Source organism: Lonchura striata, chromosome 6 (assembly GCF_046129695.1).
Source record: "Lonchura striata isolate bLonStr1 chromosome 6, bLonStr1.mat, whole genome shotgun sequence".
NCBI classification, from domain to species: domain Eukaryota; kingdom Metazoa; phylum Chordata; class Aves; order Passeriformes; family Estrildidae; genus Lonchura; species Lonchura striata.
The window spans coordinates 43,052,283-43,077,747 of record NC_134608.1 but is presented as its reverse complement, the minus strand read 5'-3'; the positions used below and the strand labels follow the sequence as shown (position 1 = coordinate 43,077,747).

The 25,465-nt window shown below is 39.4% G+C and overlaps 1 protein-coding gene across 1 annotated transcript; it reads right to left on the bottom strand.

Moving 5' to 3' along the window:
- Positions 1–3,786: 3,786 nt before the first annotated feature.
- Positions 3,787–25,465, bottom strand: TRAF6 (TNF receptor associated factor 6). The gene is made up of 7 exons (XM_021555077.2): positions 25,390–25,465; positions 17,350–17,676; positions 12,810–12,960; positions 12,057–12,215; positions 11,044–11,115; positions 9,706–9,783; positions 3,787–8,212 (listed from the first exon to the last, which is right to left on the bottom strand). The coding sequence occupies exons 2-7, from the start codon at positions 17,643–17,645 to the stop codon at positions 7,331–7,333; spliced, it is 1,638 nt and encodes a 545-aa protein (XP_021410752.1). The 5' UTR covers positions 17,646–17,676; positions 25,390–25,465; the 3' UTR covers positions 3,787–7,330.

Below are 25,465 nucleotides of genomic sequence, written 5' to 3'. Positions count from 1 at the left end.
AATACTACATTTAATAATTTAAACATGTCTTTTTATGTGTATCTTTTTAATTTTTTGAGTTTTTGTAATCTTTATAATTATTTATCTGAGACTATTACAATTGGACTGAGAATATACAGGAACCAGAAATAGGCAGAGGTTAAAATATGGATCCTTTGCATTCACATCTTGGTTTCCACTGCTGTTTGAAAGCAGCCAAGGAACCAAGTAATCCACTGTGGCTGTTCATCACTGTCCTGGCTGTTTGGTGGTCTGACCTCCATTTTCCCAACAGTACTGACTTGCCTTTCAGGATAATTGTTTCTACCCATATAAAGTCTAAATCCCTTCTATTCCCATAGAATCCAAAAGCACACACTGTACAGATCACTGAGATGAATTTAAAATATGCAGTCCCTGCATTTTATCTAGAAGGATGTGTACAGGCATATGCCTCTATAAAGGACTTTTGCATTAAGAAACTCAAGCTCAGGGAGTTGTTTCTAGGAGGTGAATCACACTGGAGGCACTTGTTTAGGCAAGTCTGAACTCCATACTGTGAAGTTTATCACATCTGGGTGTGATACTGAAACTAGGAACACTTGTATGTGTCACTTTTCCCTGGCAGTACCTTCGCTCCTTAACTCTGTTAGCAAAGGCCAAGGTCATACCTGGCTGAAACTATTCCTTTATTAATGGCAGAAACAGAAACAAAGTTAAATCTTGGACAGAAACAAGTCCACGCAGGCAGGAATACCAGAATGGAAATACAAGTGCTAACTCAAGCATACTGTTGTAGGACTTAACAGGTCAAACTCCTGGACTTGACACCTTCACCTGACACCTGCTGTGTGAACACTCAGTGACAGCAGCAGCTGCTGCTCAAGACAGAAGGGGAAACCAGCAAGTTACTAATACTGGTCTGTAGCAGGAGTGAGGATTCTGCACATCAGGTGAGACAAGAAAAAATTTGTGTTGTTGCCATTTTTTCTTTTTTTTTTTTTTTTCTTCTCCTGTGTGTCAATTATCAGCTGAGTTCCATGGAAATCAGGTTCTGTCTGAGAGGACTAAGAAACTGAAACCTCACATTTTTGGACAGTTCATCACAGAGCTAGAAAGGTATCTGTCCTGTTTCTAATCAGCTAAGAGAATGGAGGAGGGGTCTTTTTGAAACTTGTCAGTACCAAACTACAAAAACACTGTTCTGTTTATGCATTGCTCCCTTCACTGTTGAGTAGGATAAGCCTCTGGCCAAAAGCCACTAGAAAACATAGCCTACAAATCCATTCTGCCCCAGGCCAACACCTGTCAAGTCTGGCCAAGTCAAGTCAAACTTGCTTGGTACCTCAGTGAGAAACTCTCAGCTGGAATCTTCAGGACCATGGGTAGACCAGGGCTTTCCCCCTGCTTCATCAGCAGGTGACTGGCTGCAATAACCATCCCCCTGGCGTGGCAGAGCAGGCAGCTCCTGGAGGCAACAAAGGAGCAGCATGAAATCACTGAACTCAGGAACACTCGGGCTGCATGGCCTCAGAGATCAGTCAGAGCACAAACCAAAAGGAAAAGAAAGCTCATTAGTTGAGGCTGGGAATGTAGCTCTTTATTAAAGAAATTATTTTCCTATTGCACAATCCCCTCCTCGCACACAGTTTCATGAAGTTTCCTATTCCATCGGAGAGGAAAACCCCCGGCCAAAATGCAACTTTCAGAGCTGTTAAATACAAGTGGTTGTTTCAGTGGAGCAAACATGTTCAAAGAACATGATCACCAGAAGAGCAGACAGAGAAGCAAGGCCCCAGCATTTGAGCAGAAAGATTATTTTCACAATCCTGTAGCTCAGTCTTTATTTGCTCTGCATTCAGCATACACTAGCAAGGTAAATTATTTTTTACAGTTTTTTTTTGAAACAGAAAGAATTGCAGTCTTTTAGAAGGGTTGAGAAGTGGTGGCAACAGGTCCACTTGGGATAAAATATGGATGAGGAGGGACTCAAGATATGATGACTACTTCGGAATCTTTCTGTTTCTGTGCAGACAAGAGGAAATGCAAAAAAGAGAGGACAGGAGAAACAAGGCCAGTTCTGGCTGGGGGTTGGATTTTTTAATGCTGTTGCAAACTGGAAAAGCTGACAAGCTTAACTTAAGCATGTATCTGCTTTTGTGTTCAGAGATGTATGTTTATCAAGGTGGTTAGGTTTAATTGTAAAAACTTAAAACCAGTAAAGGAAAAAGACCTGAAGGCCACAGCTCCTGCTGTCTGGTACTTCAAGGTCACTAAGACTGTCGGGTCCAGTGAGGGTGGTGATGGCACAAGGGTTGACTCAGTCCAGTGTAGTCAAGCTCTCCCAGATGGAGTGGACAGTGGTGGTAAATGACGAGGGTGAGACCAGTGCCAGGGAAGTGTTTCCTTTGGTAGGTTTTTGTGCTAGAGTAAAAATTTCCTATTTGAGTGATATGAGATTTTTGATTTTTGGTATTTTTTTTTTTTTTTAATCCAAGATGAGTAACAGGCAGAATTCATCAGCCCTCTTACTCATTTCATCCAGACAGGCTCCTCACCATTTTTGGTCGATTTACCTCCCCTCGTATTGCCTTCTATTTGCTGCATATTCCAATACCACACTCGACCTTTTTCAGGGCTAATTCAGGAAGTTTTGTTGGCTTCTGTAACTGTTGTTTTGGAACAGACTAAATAGTCACAGCTCTTAAATGAGAGACGGCACAGAAGAGCTGAAGTTTAGCACAGTGTAGCAAGGAATGGCACAGAGAATTTCTCTTTCAGCCAGAACAGCTGGAGTGCTGGTCTCCTGCTTTTTGGGGATGAGGAAGGTAGCAAAGCAACTGGTTTGGCACTAGTTAAGGATTTTAGCTAGAACAAACACATTCTTCTTGTGAGGTCACTGCAATGAACAGTATTTGTTCAGGAAAATATCCAGTCAGAGTATCCTGGTCCACATCTACTTCAGCCATTTATTTTCCAGAAAGGTACATGTACATTTGTACTTGCATGGGTGTGAACATGCTCCTATATTGCTGCTCTTCTGCTTCTGCACATGGACTTTGCATTCATTCCTGGGGCAGCTGCAAATGCCAGCTTTTCCTGCTTAAAAAAAAGGTCATTATTATTCCATCTCACCAAATGAAGATTTTAGGGCACTTAAAAATGGATTAACAAAACAGATAACCAATGTCTGAGCAAGCCTTCCTATCCATTACTCATGGAAGCTATTAGGACCAACCTGGATGAAAGACAAAGTCATAATTAACTTGACATTAACAGCACATTACTGCAATACTACTAATGTTACTCAGAAGAATCTTAAGATTTTGAATATTCCTTCCTGCAGATGCTATTAAAAACAGATCCAGGTTGAGATAAATCTGAGATTGCAATAAAGTCTGTACCTCTCTCACTGAGAGGAATTCCCTCTGGTTTCTGATCTCAGCCTCCTGCAACAGAGTTTCAGCCCATAGTTGCTTTTATGACAAATAAAACAAACAAGCAGATGTGGCCAGAGAGGTGATAGTGTGCAGCGTTTTTGAGAATTACATCTTAAATTACAGGGTGATTATGAGAACACTTAATTTATTATCTATTACATGAACTGTATTTTCTAGTAATTAATAAAACTATCAACACTCTTTATGAATACCAGAATGTTTTTATCTTGAAGTATATTCTTTGCCTTCTTGATGCTGTATGATACCACCCATCTCTTGAACCCACAAGACACACTACCACAGCAGTCCTGTATCAGTTAATATTTTTTAATAGACCTCAATATGAATAAAGATGCAACATGCAGTGCACAGTTTAATTAGTTTATTTTTTAAAATTCTGTCAGAAATATAGCTGTGCATTAGTTACAAAATATATTAAACTATCAATCCATTCAAGGGACCAGGAGTACTTTCATTTTGTTCAAATGCAAACCAATACAAAACTTTAACATTGACACAGAATAATCTTTTGCATCCATCATCAATGTATTTGGTCTGCTGCCATCTCTAAATAAGAATAGAAAGGTCACCCTGATTTAATTTCATTAGCAAGCTTAATCCCTTGATAGCAAACATGACCAGACACATCATGAGACTACTTAAAAAACAATTGTATACATCTCACATTATCTGAGGTCCCACATATACATTACAGACCAACATTTTCAGCATAATAATTTTCCCTGCCCTGCAGGGGAGGACATTCAGAGGCAAAGAGATAACACATTCATAATATATTATAATTGAAAAATTTGTGCCATAGCAGCTTTGCAAATACATGTACTAAGAGTTGGTGCCTTAAACATGTTAAAGACAACAGAAATTTGAAAAATAAAAGAAGCTAAGCCACTTTTTAAACCACCTTGAGATCTAGTAATGCTGCAAAGCATTGATTTACAGAATGAAACCCCACTGCTGAACAAGTTACACAGGACAGGTTAATTAAAAATTTTCTTTGATTCAGTGACAACTCAATGCTGCAGACCTTTCTCCTTCCATTTAAATAGTTCTAGCAATTATACCTCAGTCTACCATGGTAAAACAAGTTCTCAAAAGAAGATTTAAAGAAAGGGAAAAGACAAAAATTGAACAAGTACATTAATAAATATTTCATTATCATTTATAATCTCTTTTATGACAGTAAGATTTAACTGATACTTAGAAAATGATCTCTGACAGTCTCTCATGTAATACTCTAATATTACAGTAATTTGTCACCACTCAGAGTTCTAGTTGGCAATATAAAAATACAAAACTAGTAGAATAGCAGCAGTGAATAAAGCATCCATATTACTGTGGCCAATACAGAATTATACATGCAGTAGCCTTCTATTCTCCATTGGCTTGTGCTATTGTACAATTTTAACCTGAATAATTTAAACCCTGCCACCACAGGGAGTTTCCTCCTCAGAGGCAGAAGTACATCAGATCTAGCAGATAAGGCTCAAAGAAAAAATTCAATTCAAAATGCAAATCTTCAAAAGCAAAGAAAGTGTTAATGCATTTAGTGGGACTTGGGTATAAATGATTTTAACAGAGAATAAGGACATTTTTCTTATTTCTAGGGTTGAGGAAGGACCTGGAGTAGGAAGAAACTCTCAAATGACAAGAGTTTTTTCTGACTGCCTCCCCCTCCCTCATCTCCTGCCCGCAAAAAACAAGAAGGGAAACAAAAGAGAATGGTAGTTTTTGAGCATCTTGAAAAAACACAGATAGGTAACAGCCTGAAAATGGAGAACTCGTGTACAGTGCCTTCTGTGCAGTGTGGCTCTGTGCACTGCCATGGACATTGACAGCTCTTGGCTAAGAATGGCTTTACTGAGAATGCTCCAACTGAAGACACTCCAGATCAATTCAGCTGATAGGATGAGGCTATTCATTATAAAATCTACTTTGGTTTTAAAGCTGAGATATTTCCCTATTTTGAGTAACATATGCTCACCTGTCCCCTAAATGACAGAGAATCAACTAAAGTCACCAACAACTTACTGCATTTATCATTAGCCAGGAAGTTCATGCTTCAGTAGTGACAATACTCCATCAAACACAATCCCTCTTCCATCTAATTTCTACAAGCAGGTTCTAATAGGTTCTACCAGCAGAAGAAATTTTACTCATCTGGATATGATGAACAAAGTGGAAGGTTGAGTCCTGGAACTTTTACCTTTCATGCAGGCTGGCAGAGTATCCTCCCAAACTACTGAAGTATAGTAGTCTTTCTTTAGTCTTATTTATATTAAGCAATGTGCCCTTTCACCACTGGTATTGCTCTGATGATGCCACATAGTTGGAACACACTTCAGTATCTCTTAAGCTGCAGTGTCTCCACTCTTTATGTTGTTCCACTGCCTTGGATAAATAATATACGTAAGCTCATGCATTGTTTAGTTCTTTCTTCAGTATCTGGACATGTACTTAGATTATGGGGTGAACAAAACTTTTTTCTTCCCTCCGTTTAAAGACAAGATTCAGAACTTTATCAGCACCATGAAAGTTAAAATGTTTAGCACCAGTGAACTTGAACTATTCAGCTTTGACTGGTCAAAACTAACATTTACATGGCATACAATCAGTACAGAAAACAATAATACAGCATTAGGAACCTCTTTGACACAGTGAATCTAGTGTTTGATAAACGAGTATCTATGAAAGCCAGATTTTCTTCCTAAATGCAAACAGGATTACAATTTTTTCTGACACTGCTGAATTAATAGGCTTTCCTTACCATCCATATTGCTGAGTTGGCCCAGTTCCTATTGTCTAAAGGGACAGGAAATACCCACAGCAGCTGGATGCTGATATGCCACACAGAGAATTCACAGGGGATGACTTGGGTACCTCACCCACAACACCAAGAGATCTCTTGAACAGATGCAGGTCATGAGTTCAACTTTGATACAAATCTGGGTTTCAACAACAGTAAAACAAATTCTGCATCACCCTCTCTGTTTAGTACATCCCTTTGCTCAGGTTTGTACTCACAACCTGAAACATGTCCAGTACTAGGAGATCCCACCAGCACAAAGGGATTTCAATCAAATGCTAAACTTTCGTATCTCTTGATGATTGTGGTTAACATTCTGAGCCTAGAGCACACACTTACAGAAAGATTTATCAAAATAAAGAGAATTAGGAAGGCACATTCAGACCACATTACAAATATTTCTTCAGTAAACTCAACTCCGAGTCATTTAGCCTTCTCCACAACCCTACCTCACATATTTTGGAAATACCACCATTAACTGTGCATCATATCTGTATCAACATGCAACTTCCTGAAGGAGGAAAGGGTCAAAGCATACCTGAACCCCTGGTGACATGAACAAAGTCTTAACCCTAACTTCAAACTTCAAGAGACACATAGCCAATGCAAAATTCTAGATAAGTCAATATAGAAACTCTCTCAACTTTCTCAAGCTCTGTGGGGAAAAAAAAAAAAAAAACCCTCATCTTTATTAATTTTGTTCCTTCCTTGCAACAGCATCTATTCCAAGGCACTGAGGTGAAAAGACTTACAAGTCTATTCAATATGACTAAAGTTTTACCAAGCTGAGATGCACAGGTTCTGCAATAGGATTTTCCTGTAGGCAGTTAAGTTTGACTAACATTTCATTTATTTAGCTTGCTACAGAAGTAGTTTATTATTTTAAGAGAGAACCTTACCAAATATTTAAACATATAACCTCATACAGAGAAAAAAATACCAGCAACAACAAAATTCCATTCAGGTGAAGATCAACTGTGTTGGCAACTATGATCTTTTACAAACCCATTGTGGACAATGAAGCACTTTTGCGATCCATGTGGAAAAACATGAGTAAGGCTCCATTGCTCTGGTTAAGACTTGCAGGCTACATGGCTCCATCAGTACTGCGGGGCTGGAACCCTTCCCTGCGGACACTGCTCAAGTCCAGGCGCGTGAGGACCTCGCAGCGCACCAGGAGCGTGTCATCCTTGATGAAGGTTCTCTGTTTCAAGGTCTCCAGGTGCATGAAAGTCACATAACCAAAACCTTTCGGATTGCGGTGAATTGTTGGTCTCTGGAAGGCCAGTAGCTCTGGCTTGGCTTCCATCACCTCTTCATGGTTCTGCCTTTCTGGGCCTTCTGATTGATCCAAAATAGAAAGTCGAATGGTGCCTTGGAAAGGCCAGGGCAGGTGGCTGTCATATTCCCCTTGCATAGTGTGCACAAACAGAGAGATAAAATTAGCACAGCGCTGAGCATTTGGTAACTGGATATGCAGGCGCAAGCACAGCTTGTAGCCAGGCTTTCCTGTATAGAAGCCAGGACTGTGCAACACTACAGGTCTCTCTTCTTCCTGGGCTCTCTGCAGTCCACTGAAGTTCTCAATCTTCCAGATATAAATACCATTACATTGTTGCGCCTCCATTTCAGTAATCTTTCCCTCCAAATTTCGGATAGTACGTTTGAGTTCTGCCATGTGAGTGTTCTGCGTCTCCATTTTAGCAATGAGTTCCCTGATTTGGTGATCTTGTCTCACCAGACGACCTTCCAACTGCTGAATAGTTTCCTTGAAGTTTTCAACTTCTGGATTGCAGTTGTATGCAGCATGTGACACATGTGAGAAAAGGGCAGGCTCAAAGGGTAGGCCATTGATGAAAGGTACAGGATTTGCAGCAGTAACACTGATATTTTGAAAACTCTGAGCCATCATCCTCATGTGAACCTGAGTGAACTCCTGCATATGCCGTGCCAGTTCATTCCTTTGCATCTAGGATTTAAGAGATACGGCATTAGGAACACATCAAACATCTGCAATCACATTTTAAATGTGGCTCTGAAGAAAGTCAAACAAGTAGCTGCTTTCTTCATGTGAGAAAAGCAGTAGAGTGAATCAAGGACAAAGGTGTGGCAAAATAGCACTTTACCAACAGAGAGCTTCAAATTTAAGATCACTGTTAGGAAAAATTGAAAAAGAAGTTCAAATAACAACAGCAAATCACAGAATCATTTAGGATGGAAAAGACCTTTAAGATCTTTGTGTCTTTGGCCCGACGTTGATACAGCTGGCGTTCAACAAAAGCATAGATATGAGGTGATTTCAGCATAGAATTGTTAACCTGAGAAGTTAAGACAGAACTGACATAAATGACTGCAATATAAATCAGGTATGTCCATTGTTTTTGTTGGTGTGAGACTTTGGGATGTCTCATGTTCTTGTTAGAATATTTATCATTAGTAATAGCATATTGTATAGTTGCATAATTCTATGTAATGTTTAATAATGGACTCTTTGATTGTATTTTTACAGAAGCTGCAGCATCTTCAGGAAAACAACAAAATTTAAGTTCTCGAGAAAAGACTGAGAACAACTTCTTATTAAAGGCTAACACGCACACTTCAAATGGAGGCAATTTTGAGTAAAAACATTAAGTATTTCAGCAGTACATACAGTGAGAAATAGGAAGAGTATATTTCAAACTGTGCACCTGAAAGTAAACGCAAGATATGAAGAAATATGGAGTATTTTATACTGAAAACATTCTAGTCAAATATTCCAAAGGCAAGCACTGTGCATTCAAGGTCACCTTCTTGTTAATGAGCATTCATGATAAAAAAAATCCAGATTTTGTAGGAGTGATAATTTCCCTATGAATCCATCAATTATGGTGCACATTCTCAGTAACACTGCTCAACTCAAAACAAAGACATGGTGCAAGACTGTTAGTGAGAAATATACTTAGAATTTTTCTGTGTTCTAAATCCCTTCACTGATTTGCTAAAATGCTCCATAGTACCAAATAGTGTCTGAAAACTGATGTGGAAATGAAGGGGAAAAATCAATTTTTACAAAGAGGTATTAAAAACTAGAAATAAGAGTATTAAGATTAGTAATTATAGAATTTAATAAAATTGCTTTATGAAGCTCTAGTAGTCATAAGTGTATTTGGCCACAACTTTGGAAGAAATGCTAGAACCTACTTTATTGACATGAAAGCTGAGAAAACGTGAAATAATAAAAGCAAGGTAATCAATCAAATTGTTCACAGAGCTTTTCAAATTTGAAAAAGCAATTTTGAAGTAAAATGTATCAACATGCATTGTTTCAGAATTAAGACAGCTCAAAACAAAAACCCCACAATCATAAATCACTGAGGATTTTGGTTTGTTGAATTAGACAAGAATAGGAAAACACATTACAAAAGCAACAGACAAAATCATGCAGAACATCTTAAATTCAGAAGGTACTGATCAAAAGCTTACCTTTTCAGGACACCCAAAGGCACTGTAAAAACATGGCACTGGGGCAGTAGGACAATCATTGTCATAGTGGTTAGGCATCTACAACAAATCAGATTTGATATTACTTCTCCATTAAGAGTATTCTCTTATCCAAAAAGGATACAGCTGGATGGATTTTGAACAGGTACCTGAAGTCAGATCAGTTTATACGTGTATAAATTCTTAAGGGAATACAGAAATTTTGAACAGACGTTAGCTGATGATAAAAATTATACATCCCACTTGTATGTACTGGAACTCATTGACTTTGTTCTTATGTTAGGCCTCAGAAAGCATTCAGGTTTCCTTGCTAGACCAAACACTTTTTGTTTCTATACTTATTGTGTCTCTATTATCATCTTCCTCAAAAAGTTCAAGTTACTTCCTTTTTTTTTGTGGTCCATGTTTTCCACATCCAGATCAGTCATTTCTCTGCTCTGGATCCCCCCTATCCACTGTCCCTCAAAAGCACAACTTCAGCAGATACCTTATGAGCCCTAAACAGCAAAGGATAATTCAGTGTTTCACAGGCAAAATCCCTGTTAATATAACCCCAGGTGTTTGCCTTCTTTAAATATCATGATGAAGCACAAGGCTAATAAAGATCAGCTATTATTACAAATGTTTAGCATTCTCTGTTCCCCACTTCTTCAATTCATTATTCTACCTAACAACTTTTTCCTTTGTCATTACTAAGCTCAATCCTGTTTCTCAGAGTATTTGTGCAATTTTACGAGACCATTCTTTATTTTAACCCAGGCCATCAACATAGTTGCCATCGCAAATTAAACAAATCAATATTTATCATTTTCCTGCCAATGAAGTTATTATTGAACAGAAGAAATAATAATGGCTATTATAGCAGTAATGGACAAGCAGAATTCCAGCCAGCATCCCAGTTTGATAGTGAATTTACTGATAGCTACTTTCCAATAGTGGCTTTCCAAGTACAAAAACTCCCCATCTCTGCCCAGATCAAAACACCTTCTTGTAACATCAGCCATAACCCCTGGCAGTTGTTGGTATTTTTTCAACTTCCTTCAAGATGAAAGACATATGACGTGGCCCCTGTCAAGAAGCAGTACAGCTGAACAATGTGATGTGCAGCCAAAATCCTACAGAGGTTTGCCAGACTGCAACTGCAAGCTGGAGTGGCATTTAAGGGAGTATCACACCTGCACTGGACATTTTCAGAGAGGCAGGTAGTGATTTAGCAGCTAGTAGACAAACTGTATCTTCAAGTTTAATTTCAGATTAAAGAAGCAATGTAAAAATGAAGCATCTGACTTAGAATAAACAGAGAAAAAGGGAGTCTCTTACCTGCTCCCTGATGAGCACTGTGTTGCAATATTCGCAATATATACTGGCAAGTGGGCAGGTTTGGTCATGAAGCTTAAGTGATCAAACAGAAAAAAGAAAGGCAAAGCATCAGTACAGTTGCCCAATTTAAGAGAAGGCTAATTACCCTTCATCAGACATAAGATTTTTATTCATATACGTAATTTTGCATGTAGCTATATGCAAATGTGAAACAAAGAGAATCCCTTTACTCTGAACAGTATGTTTTCTGTTATTGCTTTTTCCTGGACTTATACATGAGCTTCATAAAGTTGCAGATATTTTATTTCCTAAAGCTCTTATGCTTCAAAGAAACCTGATTTTAACCCTAAGTTTCTAAAATTAATGTTCAATTGTACTGGAACTATATGAAAGCACTTTTTTTGCTTTTTAATTGTATTGTTGGACTATATGAGGTACATTTGATTGACAATTCACAATATTAATATCCAAGAACATTCAGTAGTCATTGAGATAAAAGACATCCCTATAGAGATAAAGAAATGGTAACAGCAAAAGGAAACTATTATCCTCAGTATCACCCAAGTAAAAAATGCAGAGCCAGGGGAAGAATTCAGAAATTATCTTCGTCTTGTGTGGTAGCAGATGTCCCCAAAATAATTATCTCCTGATACATTCTCTCCCCCAGGCATAAAAACTGCACATGTAAATACTGCTTTCTGTGTTTCATGGGCAGTAGATACAGCCTGTCTGATGGTAAGGTCAGAAATCAGTGGTTCTTACACAAATCCACAAGTCTCCTCACACCACATGGTTCCACGTAAGTTTGTATTTAAGGACAAACTCTCCCCAGCTTTTGCCTGTTCCAGGCTCATGTCTCGAGTTTGCAGCTTCTCAGCTGTGCAGGAGCACAAAGAGCTCTTCTAGACCAAAACCTTTCAGCTGATTTTTCTTTTGATTTATTTTTACTGCTCTACCCTTTCCAAGCAAACCCATGTGAATGCAGCTTGACAAACTGAGACTCCTGCAAATACCTCTTTATCTTCATAGGCCATAGACGTGGCACAGTTTGGGCAGCACACTTGACGCCTTGGACACTCGTGGGTCATGTGCTCCTTCAGATGGTTCTTTGGGAAGGTTCCTTGGCACTGAAGGCATTCCACAGTGGAAAAATCACACTGCAGCTGGTGGTCCTGCAGAAGGGCAGAAGAGGGATTTGATACTTCAAATAAGAACTATCATCTCTTCCATTTCCAAGAGAAAGCACAGTACAAGACAAATTAATCCCAATCTTTTCTTCATGCAAGGAAATCCTTATACACTTATGCTGACTCAACCAACAGCCTGTTACTGTCCCACTACAAAGGTCAATGTTTCATGTATTCAGAGCTTTAAGAAAGCTCTCAGTAAAAAATTAGTTTTATATTTATTCTTTTAACTGCATATATTATTTTCCAAAACAGTTATATGTAGCTACTTTGAGAGACTATTCAATTGACTTTAATAAACTTGTGTGAAGCATGGACATAGCTGATCAAAAGGCAGACATGAATGATCCTCAGCAGAAAGCTGCATTAGTACAATTGTCATGCACTGTGATTCTCCCTTGAGAATCACCTAACTACAACTAAAAATCATTAAAAACCAGTATGTGTAGCTATAATCTTGAAAGAAAAACGCATGTAGTCAGCATAAATGAGTATCAGGTATGACCATCTATATAAGTTAATTCAAATTTTTACTTGCCCATGAAAACAAAGTTCTATATTTTCAAAACTACTTCTTACGTCTAAGTGCCTGAGCTCCATCTTCATGCTGCAGCCCTTGTTGGGACATTTGACCATTAATGAAAGGATTTCCCGTTTGGCGAAGTTGTCAGGAAAAAGTTGATTTTCAAGCAGAATTTCATTGTCTACAGGACATTTGTGACCTGCATCTCTACAAGGCAGAAAAGCAAGAAAAGGTATTCCAATATTATCAACAGATTTCCAAGCACTTAATTTAAAATATTTTTTACACCAGCAAGACATTAGTGGCCAAATAATAACACAGTAAAAAGATCTTTAAAAACAATGGTATTTATGTGGCAATGATCAGAAAATATGAAATGTATTTCAGAAAAATTGAAAACACACAGTTTCACTGGAGGTGATATGACTGGGGTTGCAGCACTTTTCAAACTCAAACACATTTTATTTGTACAAATGGCATGTTAAGTACTCTGGAAATAAACTTGAGGAGTATGTAAAGACACTAAGAACTTACAGTCCTGTTTCTGCAGGTACTTCACATAGCTCCAACATCAAAGAATATTTCACATGCTACTTCAAAGCAATTACTTAAACTTTCTTAGACCTCCTCTCATTTCTTTCTCATTTTATAAACAGCCAAGGTGATCACAGCTATGAATAAAAGCAAAATTGTCTTTTTTTCTTGACTGACTTCATCTGTTTAGCATTACAGTACACACTGCTCAGTTTGCTGGTTTTGTTAAACAACCATTTGATCAGCTGGTCATCCTTCAACTTCACTATACAGCAAATAGGGTGAAAACCTCCAGACACAAAAATTATTAGTAACTATGAAAATTACACTGGACTTAGAACCGAATGTTGCATCTGAAGCCATTTCAACAGCAAACAGGCTGGAAGTCACTGCTAACTGGTGAAGGTTTGGAATCTGATGGAACATGGATGCCTGCAACCTGCACAAGGTAACTAGCAGCCTGCTCCAGTTCATCAGGTTCTGTCTGCCTGCATGTATATACAAAAATCAGTAGAAATGGAGTAAAAAAGGGAATCACCTCCATCAAACTTTCCAGTATCAGCTCATTCTGAAAGCAGTAGGCCAACATATTGATTCACAATTAAATAATGCAGTTAAAGAGGAATGAGGAATCAAAGCTCCTGAGTGCTAACGGAAACAGCAATAAAATGGAAAAATACATGGGGCGGAAAAATGTCAGACAGCACTTGTGGTGCAAGACTGAAAGGCCAGATCATTGTCACTGCCTGCAAGCATGAGGGGAAATAGAACCTAGTGGGCTGTGGAGACCAGGAAGGAATTTATGTTCTTTGTTGGAAAGGGAAATAATTGCTCAGCAACTTCATCAGCAACGCTACTAGAGGAAGTGGAGGTAAAGTTGCCACTTCAAAAAGAAGTAATGAACTTCCTTTCACAAGTTTTGCTGGCAGAGCAAGCTCACCACATGCCTGAGAATCACTCCTAAACAAGTAGAAGAAAGAAAACACCTAGCCTGCCTTGTTTCAGAGCTCCCCGAGCTATGACCAGTGTGATCTTTGTCACAAGCTAGAAATGTTCCCTCACTTCACAACCTACAGGAAATCAGTTTTCACAGGTATAGCTTGGTTACAAACGCCCTGTTTAGTGGAGCATGAAGACAGCTCAATAGGCCTGCTGATAAGACAGCAGCTTTATTTCTATAAGGAAAAGCTAATCATAAATCAGAGTAGCCAACAACAGATTAATTTGGAATAATGATTACCAAATCCCTAGTTTAAATAACTAGCAGATAAAGGGCAAAATAAGAATAAAATGCAATTTTCCAAAGTAGGAAAAGTGCCAACAACAGATTAATTTGGAATAATGATTACCAAATCCCTAGTTTAAATAACTAGCAGATAAAGGGCAAAATAAGAATAAAATGCAATTTTCCAAAGCAGGAAAAGTGTAGTAAGGGAAAAGCAGTAACTCATTTTAGGATATTAAACTGGCTTCAAATACTATTTACAAGAATCAGGATTGTATTTAAAACACTACTAAGGTCCATCTACAAACAAAGATGTTGCTACATATTTCCTGTGACAGAATTGAATTTATGTACCTGAGTTCTAGCTCACATTACAGTGAAGGCTTTCCTATGCTGGAATTTATCACACTGCGCTCTGCCACTCACAACAGTATCTGTGAAACAATGGGCACCTGCTACAAAGTACAATGACTATTCCTGTAAATTCCCTTGAGATTAAAATACAGGTATCAAGAGTAAAGCCAGAATAATTTTGAAAGAAAAGCCTGCTCTGTGGTTTTAACAAGCGAGCGGTTTAGCTGAGAAGCTGAGACAGTTGGCAGAGACTTTAACTGCAGCCATGCCAGCTGTTGGATGAACTGCCAGCACCCAAAGATGTCCCTGCTGCCCCTTGGTACCTCACAACTCTGCTTTTCTAATAAACAGAAGTTCTGCTATTTGGCAAGCTCTACTACAAACCCTAAGTCAGCCTTGCCCTAAGATACAGGAGAGGACTGGAGTGAAATTGAATTAGCTATTGCACCTGCAGTTAATTCTTCTAAAATTTCCAGCAATATATTTTGTTGACAAGTAACATTTGTAAACACATTTGTAGTTACTTAGGTAGATAAGCTTCTCCTCTTCCATGAATTATAACAATTCAAAGTACTTCAGACAGCTTTATTTAAAAAGCTACCAAGATTTTCTGGGAGGCAAACTTTTTACTGTGATGAAATCTCATCTAATCATGTCCTTCACACTGTAAGATCCAAGAGTCCAGTTTTTAAAAGGTTTTTACATTTTTTTTCCTAACTGCAGCCACAACTTCTTCCACACAAACAACTGTTTGTGTAAGTCATAAGAAGCAATTACTCAAAAATTGCTTTTCCATCCTTCATAATTTAAAATTCTTAATCTCTGTGTTCACTTGAGTTAAGACAGTGGAGAAATGAGGAATGAAGAGAAGCAATTTTTCCTGATCAAATGGAGGCTGTGACAATCACTTAGTGAAAAAAAAGCAGTACTTAGAGAATGTAAAATCCCCCTTTCTGTTTTCATTTTAGTTCTGTAGAAGCTTCTCAATACCTCAATCAATCTGGTACTGTAGACAGTACATACTGCAAATCAATACCATACTGTAGACACTACATAATCCAAATCAATAGCTTGATCTATGGATGCCAATTAAGCATGCAGGTCAGCCCTTCAGGAATTCTGGCACTTCAAGCTGTCCTCCCTGCTTTCACAGTCACTCAAACTGCCCTCAAAGACAGAGTTCAGTGGGGAATGAGGGAAAACTTTTACCAGCAATGAAACATCTGAAATATTACACTGATGATCTATAGTATCAAAAGAAAAAAATGCTTTCCATCTTGTTTAGTATTCACTGAAACAGTCATCACTACTCATAGAAATGAAATATAATACAGAAAAGGTATAAAAGAAGCAGAAACTTCTGGTCATGGTCCTGTTCATGGAGAAATTCTTCCAGAGAATTTGTGTAGCATAAACTACAGAGAAGCCCACAAAACACTGTATTCAGAGAACGTAATTGCTGGCATACTATTCATTTAGTAAGCTACAAATGATGGGATAGGGAAGAAAAAGAAATCGAATACAGCTATGAACAAATGGTATGAAAGACCAATCAAGAAAGCACTGTCCATTTTGCAGGCTATAAAATAAATGCCAGGGAAAAACACAGTAACCCTGAAGACAGTTTAATGATCTTTACAAAAAGTGTGCAAAGTAAGGTTGAAAATGAGCCAGTTCTACATATGGGTCACACAGAATTGAATATATAAATTCCTATTAAAGTGACATTTGAGCTATCTGAGCAATTACTAGATAAAAAATTTGGCTTATGCTGAAAAGGAAAAATCCTACAGCATAATATCTATCAATGTAATCCAATACTCACTCACATGTGTGGGACACTGATGACTTCATTTTTAGATTTAAGGCAAGTGCTCTCTACAAGGTACTCTCTGCCCTTTCTTGCCCTTTCAATCATCCATTTTTATGAACCCAGCCTGCTCTCGCCTTTCTGTCTTATTCCCAGGCCCTCATATGCCACCTGGTTTCCTCTCCTGATGCTTTGTTCAAAACTATTCCCTCATCACATTCTCTCTTCCAGCTCAAGAAGGAAGCAGCTAATTTCAAGTGAAGAACTGAAAGCATGAATTGCCTTATCTGCACCAAGAAATCAGGTTGTCTGTAGTTTTCTGTAGTTGTCAAGAGAAATAATCATTGGCAAAAGACAGGTAGTTTTATAATCCTGAGCTGGAAATGGAACTTATTTGGGGGACTTGTCTACCTTTCCTTTTTAATTATTATTTGAAGTTTAATCATAACTTGAGTAAATCTGTGAAAACGGCAAATCATCTAAAACTCATAAAACTTCCAAACTTGTGACATTCTGGCCATATATAGCACCTTTAACGAATAGTAAACTTCCAGAGTTCTATCAGCACTCACTGGTAATACATCTTGGGCAGCTCTATTCAGTTTAGATTGACCTTGAACTGCTCTGCTACATGAATTTCTTCTTAAAAACACCTTCCACAAGTTTCCTTTACCTGATAGATTTGACAATGCAGCCTTTGCAGAAACGGTGGCCGCACGGCGTCTGCACCGCTTCCCGCAGAGCCATCAGGCAGATGGGGCACTCGTATTTGCTTTCCAGCGGCGGATCGAACTCCACGTCGTAGCCCTGCGTCTCCTCGCTGAAGGAGCCGGGCGCGGTGCCCGCGCCGCTGCCCACGCTGGAGCTCTCCTCCTTGGCTGCGGCGCTGCAGGCGCTGGCCATGGCTGCGCAGCAGCCGCTCTCCCCATCTCGGCCTCCACAGCTGCTGTCACTGTGCAGCAAGCTCATGGCAGCTGAGCGACGGCTACACGGGAGTGCGCTGCAACGGGGCAAAAAGGTGGATTAATTTGAAGTATTTCAAACCCTCCCTCCCAGGCAAGAACAATATTTATTTACAACTAGAAATACTGGAACGGAGTTACAGATTTGGTTCTACTCAAAATCACTGGTTTTGTTTTGTCCCCATTATCTTTTTTTGCTTATCTTGTGATACGTAGGAAAGGACACTGCATCCTGTCAGCATAGTTCAAACACCCCCCCAACCCGTTCTGTAATCTCTTACATATGACTATCTGATTTCTGTAAAAAGAGAAATCATTCCTCTTTGTCCTTGCTATGTCTACTGAAGATGATTCTTTACCCCTTTCGTATTATTTACTTCTAAGACATTCAAATAGATTTTATGTGAAAAAAATGCTTTACAGAATCAAGTTTTCTTGGAGGACAACAACTCAATTCCCTATTTTCCCTGCAGTGTATATATGCTATTTACCATTTTCTGTATCAAGCAATTCACAACATAGATTTCAAACTGACTTAGCTGCAGGAACACAAATAAAATATAAGTCCAAGTACCTAAACCAAGCAGCTGATGTGCTGTAAATTAAATTCAAATATACAGCACTGCTGATAACATTTTAAAACTGCCAACAAGACTTTAAATTGAGTAAGAAGCTACAAAGGAGATAAGGATAATAATTCCACAGCTCAAAAGCTATCTACAAATTACTAGTCTACTCCAACAGAGCTCTTGCTCTCCTTTCCCTCTTGCAGGCTAGCTGGCAGGGAGGACAAGGGACATGATTGTAAGAACAGAAGATAAAAGCCGCCTTTCCCTGAAGACTGGTGGATGGCATACTAAAGCCTGCTTTTACAGCACTCCTCCAAAGAAGGGTGAACTCATAGGTATGAAATGAAAAAGTGCACCTATCCCCAAACAGTTTGCTAGTGCTCCTACACAGAGAGAACCTTTAAAAAAGGTCTTAACAACAACTACAAATTCTAAAGACCAAGAAACCTTCCTCTCCCCTGATTCTTTTAATGGTTACAATCATTTTCTTAGAATCCTGCTGTGGTTAGTTTTCTATAAATGGCATTTCTTTGAAACACAGAGATTATCACCAGCTGCACGGCAGTATGAGTCGTCTGAGGGTTATGGAGCCAGGCATGCAAAACAAGCCCAGTAAACTCAGATTTGATAATCTTTTGCACAGCAGCATAGACAAATTCTCTTGCAGTGTTCACCTAATGAATTCACTGTAATACCATTATGTCATTTAAAATATATTAGGGATGGAAATCCAATCAAGAGATGAAATCATAAGAACTGTTTATCTGCATCACTACTGCAGATGCTGAGGACAGAAGAATGAATAGGATTACCTTGACCATGAACTCACAAAACTGAAAATTTTCTTGCCTGTATCAGAATTTGAATACCACAACACATTTTTACAAAATGTTCATGGACAAGAGGAGGACATACAGGTAGTTTTATTTGCATATTTATTTTATGACATCTTCAGTGTCAAAAAATTAACAGAAATACTAATCACACAAGGCCTCAACTAGCATTTATGGGAAACATATTTTGAACACATGCAAAAATCACAGGAATGTGCTTTAGGCCATTTACATGATAAACAACTGGCAATACTGCCACACTATGAGCTATTTTTTTCCAGCTATTCAGACCATAAAAAAGAGGCTTATCTATCTAAAGAAAAGAAATTACCATATTTTGGTTATAGTAAAAATAAGCAAACCAGAACTTTTATTCTGTTGTATAAATATATGACTTTCCATCTTGTTGGGGTATGCAGGGGTATGAGAAGTATCTGGAGAGCAACATTCTTGAAATTTCCAAAATACCATTGAAGGTACAGAACCTCAAAGCACAGGCTGAAAGTTCTGAGTTGTACTGAACTGGCCAGCAGTGCTCCCTTTCTGCAGAAATTACTCTAGAGCAGAGCTGTCTGGAACTGCACCCAAAGAGTGCTACTCATTTCCACTCCTGTTTTCCACTTCAATGCATTGCCCCTATACATTATCCACCACAACAGGCTTTATCACCGAGGCTCCTAAACACAACAGCAATACAAATTAAACACTGAGCGTGCTCCCAGCAGCTGCTCCAGCCACTGTCCAGACAAGAGCAGTTTAATCCCACAAAGGCACCAGCTTCCCCGGTGACTTAGAATGGATGCAGAGGAATCGATGCTAAGAATGATGCTCTATGTGACAGAGATTTTTTTTTTTTTTTTAGCCTGATATCAGTAGATCTACTCTCTCCAGAGAAGAAACCCAGCTTGTTTCCACTGTTAAACTAACATAACTTATTTAACAACTGCTGCAGAGGATGATCAGTCCATGGGCCACATTTCATGAAAAATCATGGGAACTGTATTGGGTCAATGGAGTGGGAATGTTGGTATGCAGGATATTAGAATCCACAGACCATCCTAGGACTGAAAAATTCACATTACTCTATGCCACAGGAATATATTTAGTGAGACTAAGAAAGGGAAGAGGAACATACGTCCCTTTAGCAATGTCACAAAGGAATTCAGGAAGTCACAAGAAGAAATATATGCACTTCACAAGAAGTGCATGACTCTTCTCTTGGGCTGTTCCCGGGAAAAAAAAAATCCCATACTATTTACAATTCTGTTCTTATAAAGAAGAAGCCAGGATCTGACTTGGTATAATCTGACTAGTTGAACACTTTGTAGATTTAAGTGCTATGCAAGCACTATCTCTTTGGCCATTTGAACTGTTTCTACAGACATAGCAGGTATGTATATGCAGTCTACAGAAACCAGCTGCCATACTAGAGTCAGTTTAATGAACGAGTCACTGCAATCAGCCAACATCCCAGTCTGACACAAAAACCCCTTATTCGTGATATATGCCACTCCTACATTAAGCTTTTTATCTGCATATGACCAAGTGGTTCACAAAAAAAGAAGTGCAAGTATCTTTTTAACTTGGGAAATTCAGGCACAAAAAAGCAATTTACGGTGATTAAGAGCCAGATTTTAAACTTTGTTCATATTTTATCTAAGATAGGATTCCTCCTACTACTCTTATCAATTTTACCTTATCTGTGAGCAAAATCCTCCTTCCTCCACACATAGTTTAGTTGTGGGGCAAGGCACAACTTTCCAAATCAAAATCCACACTACTGTTACTCAGACAATTAACCAAGGCCTTATTACTCCAGCATAGTTCAAACTAATTTCTCTATATGTTTTAAGTTCTGTACTAGGAATTAGACCTGTCTCTTGTGGAAGTTACTTTATCGTCCAAGAGTAGAACATAGGTTAATCTTTTTGGACAGAGCAGTGCTAGGATGAAACCAGCCACAGGAAAGTGTACTTTGAATAGTAATGACAGGACTTTTCCCCAGTGAAGGCAGAGCAGACAATCTGTGAGCTTACTGTAACAGTTTTTCACCTTCCTCTCATGGGGAATTCAAAAAATGCTTAGGCTAGAAAAGGATGGATTTTAAACCTCAAACTAGGATACATCCCAAAATTCAAATCAAGCTGCTACCCTTTATTTTTGATTATGAAACAGGTTTCTAGTGAAATAAAACTAAGATCTCCTAAAGACCACATTAGTTTTTCTTCTTACTGATAATAGCTGCTGTTCTTCCTCTGTGCTGAACAAAACTAAGTCAAATGCAAGTGCAAGAATATCCAAATATTAATTTAAATACCTTGTGTACACCACAGCCTTGAGAACTTATCCCTTTTTTTTTTTAATGTTAGTATTTTAACACATTAAATGCTTTTCTAGACTGCTCTCTGTACCTTTTTTGTTTCCACAAAATTCAGCTTTCAGAACCAAGAATAACAGCAATTAAACTGGATCGTTACATGGTAATTCTTGCTTTTGCTAGTGTGGAGTTTCTAAGGCAGAGAAAGTCTTAAACTACATTTGGTAATGTACCTGAAATGCTCTTTTCTAGAGCTAGGAAGTGCCGCCAGACCTGCTGACTCTGAAGATGATGGGCTTTAGCTTGGGCACAGAGGTACGCAGGCCTTGGGCTGGCAAAGGTTGATTTCGCTTTCCAAGGCAACAGCTATGTTGTTTGCCAACAGAAAGAAAGGTGCTTTCCATGCCAAGTGGTAATGGACAGAACTTGTTTGATCATTACCTGTGCTGCAGAAATCTGGGAATGCCCTAAGGATGAAACTTTCATGCCCCAGAAAAGACAGTTAAAGGACAGTCAAAAGAAAAGGAGTTCCCATCCTGCTCTTCCAACTTTGAACCATAATGACACCTTCCTTCACTAACCTGTGCTCTGCTGCTATTTACACTGCTACATTACACAGTGATTAGGCTGATGTGAGATAGCACAGACAGGCAGAAGAGCAAACTCCTGCAAGAATAATGTACCTTATGATGGAAAAAAACTACTTCCAAACGGAATTTAAACTGCCCATATTTTAAATTAATGCATGCAACAAAGCTCAGTACTCTGATTTTTCAACTCCCATAGTATAATGAAGTTGAGTTAGGACTCACAGATTTTCAAACACCAAACTCCTCTAAATAAATAAAAAAAATCATTGGTATAAGAAAGTATCTTCAGATTGCCTGTAAAATCCCACTATCATTAAGAGCATTAGGGAGGAAGTAAAATTAGGCATTATATACTATTTACACTGAAATATAAAATCATATTTTAAAGCATTAACTTACAGAATACTGTGCAAGGAAGTATCAGTTGTGATATGAGAAATTTTTTATTATAAATCAGGAAGTGCTCAATACAATTAATTTCCACATGACCTTTTCTAGAAAATTGATACTGACTACCCATATAAATAATCAATCAATACAGAAGACTATTCCAAATCCTTTTTCTTACTCAAAGTTCACAAATATAATTAATTTCCGTGCAGCCTGGACAACACACACAAAGCAGGGAAATGCCTTTAGCACTGCATCAACAGAAAACTGGCCAAACTTTTCTCTCTTCTTCAGCTGCCTTGGATATGTATCTGTAGATTTCTGGGTCATGAGACTGACAGACCAGTGGAGTGACTTTGGATAATTTGTTTATGGAGTAATACTTGCAACACTTATTCCCAGGCACATTAATCAATGGTCTACTGATAACTGATAAGCACCATATGTTTCCAGTAGGAGGTTTCTAGCTATCATCAGTATGGTCTCATCCAGGCAGAACACATGGAATTATGCTAATGTCTTTTAATTAATACCTATAAAACACGTTCAAAGCTATCAAATGGCTAGACAAGCTGAGGCGATGGGAGAGTCAAGCAGAACTTGTAACTGCAAAAACGAAATTATTTCTTGTCAGCGTCTGCAAGCATGTTGCTTATTTATTTGAGATACAAACTTTCTCTTTTTCTAATAGCAGCAACCTTTCAGACATCCACTCACACCATTTTAAAATGTGAACCTAAAGACTTGAAAGAATTTTTGTTTGAGGCAAAACCAAACAACATTCAGAGATCACTAGACTACCAAGAGCTCCTGACTAGAGCAGAGCAGCCCTTAAGGGGGTTTCTGAACTTTCCAGGTGATCTCTCTTTATTTGCAAAGAATGCTGTCAGGCTTTAATCATATAAGTATTTTCATGCTTGAATGTTACTTAGGAGACTAGATGGTGGCACACTCACAGTTGCATTCATATTTTATCCTATTGAAGCCTGTCAAAACAAATTTAATTTTAGTGAGCAGTGAAAGTATACTGTACTGTATTTAAAAAGATATTCTATGGGTTTTTCCATAACCAAAAAAAACCAAACCCAGGCTAAAATTCCCTGAAACTTTCTTCAGTTTATTAACTTTTAGACAGAATTTGCTGGGAACTGTTCAGAATAACAAATACAAGGAAAGCACTGTTAGTGAGAAGAACAGTACTATTTAACTCTTTACTTTGGCAGTGACTCTGGCTTCTGTTCTCCCTTTGCACACTGAGAACACATTGAGATATGTATTATTCCTTTCTATACCCCTCAGTAGATGAGGGGTACAGAGAATGTAAGATGCTGCCCTAGTGGGGACAAAGTAAACACCCATAAAGCACTTCAAAAAACAGGCAGGGAGAGGTATGGGTGTGAACAAATGTGGTTTCCACAAGGCACAGGCTCCAGGCTACACTTAATTACCATGCACCTCTACAGGCATGAGGCTTGTATGGGGCATTAGTAAAGTGATCTGAGACCCTGGGAAAGCAAACAGTGAATTAAAGACGCATTCTGAAACAACTACATCATTACTCCTTTTCACTCCACCTTACATTTACTTCTGTTTTCTTTTTGAGATGCTTTATACCAGGAAAATCTTAATAGCCAGTTTTCACAATCTGGATCTAAAACTGTTCTTTTTTAACATGTGCTTAGATAATCTGTGCTACTGAGATACAAAAGTTACTCTTGACATAGTAAACTCATGGAAGTTCAGTGGGAGAAGAAAAGAATGCATGTTCACTTCAGGTATTTTTTCATGCTGAACTACTATCAGCATAGGTACCTATTGTGTGTCTTGTCTTTCTAAATACAGTAGCAGTTTTCTAAGACAGAAAGCAGTACTGCAGTGTTACAATACCACAAAACTTAAAAATACACTTATGTCTTGACAAGTTCTCATTCAACAGAGTCTGACTTGAGCTCCATGAATCTTTTACTCATTAGGAAAAGCTGTAGGTAATGTGGGATATACAGAAGAATTATGCCCAGAATGATACCATGAAAATAATCCAAGTGTTTTTATCACCATACTTCTGTGACTTTTTCCCCCGTTCTTGTACTAGAAGGAGAAGTTTTATGGCCTTTTCATTCTATGGGGAAGATAAAGCAGTTTGCTTGCAAGTCATTTAACAGCTGGTGAACACACTGCAAAATTCACCCAGAGCTTCAAATCGATACTTTATTAATCACTCACAGTGGTAGCGAAGACACCACAAATCTAGAGCTGAGGGGCAGCGTGCAGAAGGTGTCAGAGGCAAACATGGGGGACTACTTTCGGGAGCTTTAATGACTAGGTCCAAGGGATATAATTAGAACATTTTCCTCCCACTTACAGCCGAGATTTCCGTTTAAGTACGAAAAGGCTCAGCGCGACCTGAGCCACACGAAATTGATGGAAATTACTACTGAAGTCATAATTTATTACTCGTGTTAATAAAGATACCGTAAATATTAAATACAGTCTCTACTAGAAAAAAGGAGCTACCGGGTTTAGAAACAGCAACCCGTCTTGCAATTTACCCTTTAACGCGTTCCCGAATAATTTCCTGAGTGTCTCTGTTTCACAGCCCGAGTTCAGCTGATGACGCGCGGGAGCACAGCTCCAAGTGCCCGCTGCCCAGGCTCCGGCCGCTGTGCGGTGGCAGGACAGTCCGTCCGGCCAGGCTCCCACCCGCCGGGCCGCCGGGAGCCCCGGGCCGGCCGGGCTCAGCCCCGCTGGTTTCAATTCCGGAGCACGCAGCCCGGCGCGCCCCAGCCCCACCAGCGCCCGGCCCCGGCGCAGGCCGCCCTCCCCGGCACCCGGCCCGGCCCTGCGCCGAGCCCCGAGCGCGGCGGAAGCGGCAGCGGGGCTCCGCGGGGCTCCGCGGGGCAGGGCAGGAGGCGGCTCTGCTCCCCCGCCGGCAGCCCCGCCGCGGGGAACAGCGCTCCGCGCCGGGCGCCGCCGCAAGCCCGCAGCGGCCCGAGCCCGGCCGGGCCCTCGCTGCCCGAGTCCCCCGCAGCCCCCGCCCGGCCGCCGAACTCACCGCGACCCGCGGCCGCTCCCAGCCCGCCGCCGCTTCCGCTTCTGCCGGGGCCGCGCCGGAGCGGCCGCTCGCAGCG

Excerpts from the sequence above, each read along its gene's own strand:
- TRAF6 (XM_021555077.2), bottom strand. The coding sequence starts at position 17,645 with ATGAGCTTGCTGCACAGTGACAGCAGCTGTGGAGGCCGAGATGGGGAG. Across the intron at positions 12,961-17,349 it reads TGCATTGTCAAATCTATCAG|AGATGCAGGTCACAAATGTC; the intron begins GTAAAGGAAACT and ends TCTGCCTTGTAG. Across the intron at positions 9,784-11,043 it reads CAGTGCTCATCAGGGAGCAG|ATGCCTAACCACTATGACAA; the intron begins GTAAGAGACTCC and ends GATTTGTTGTAG.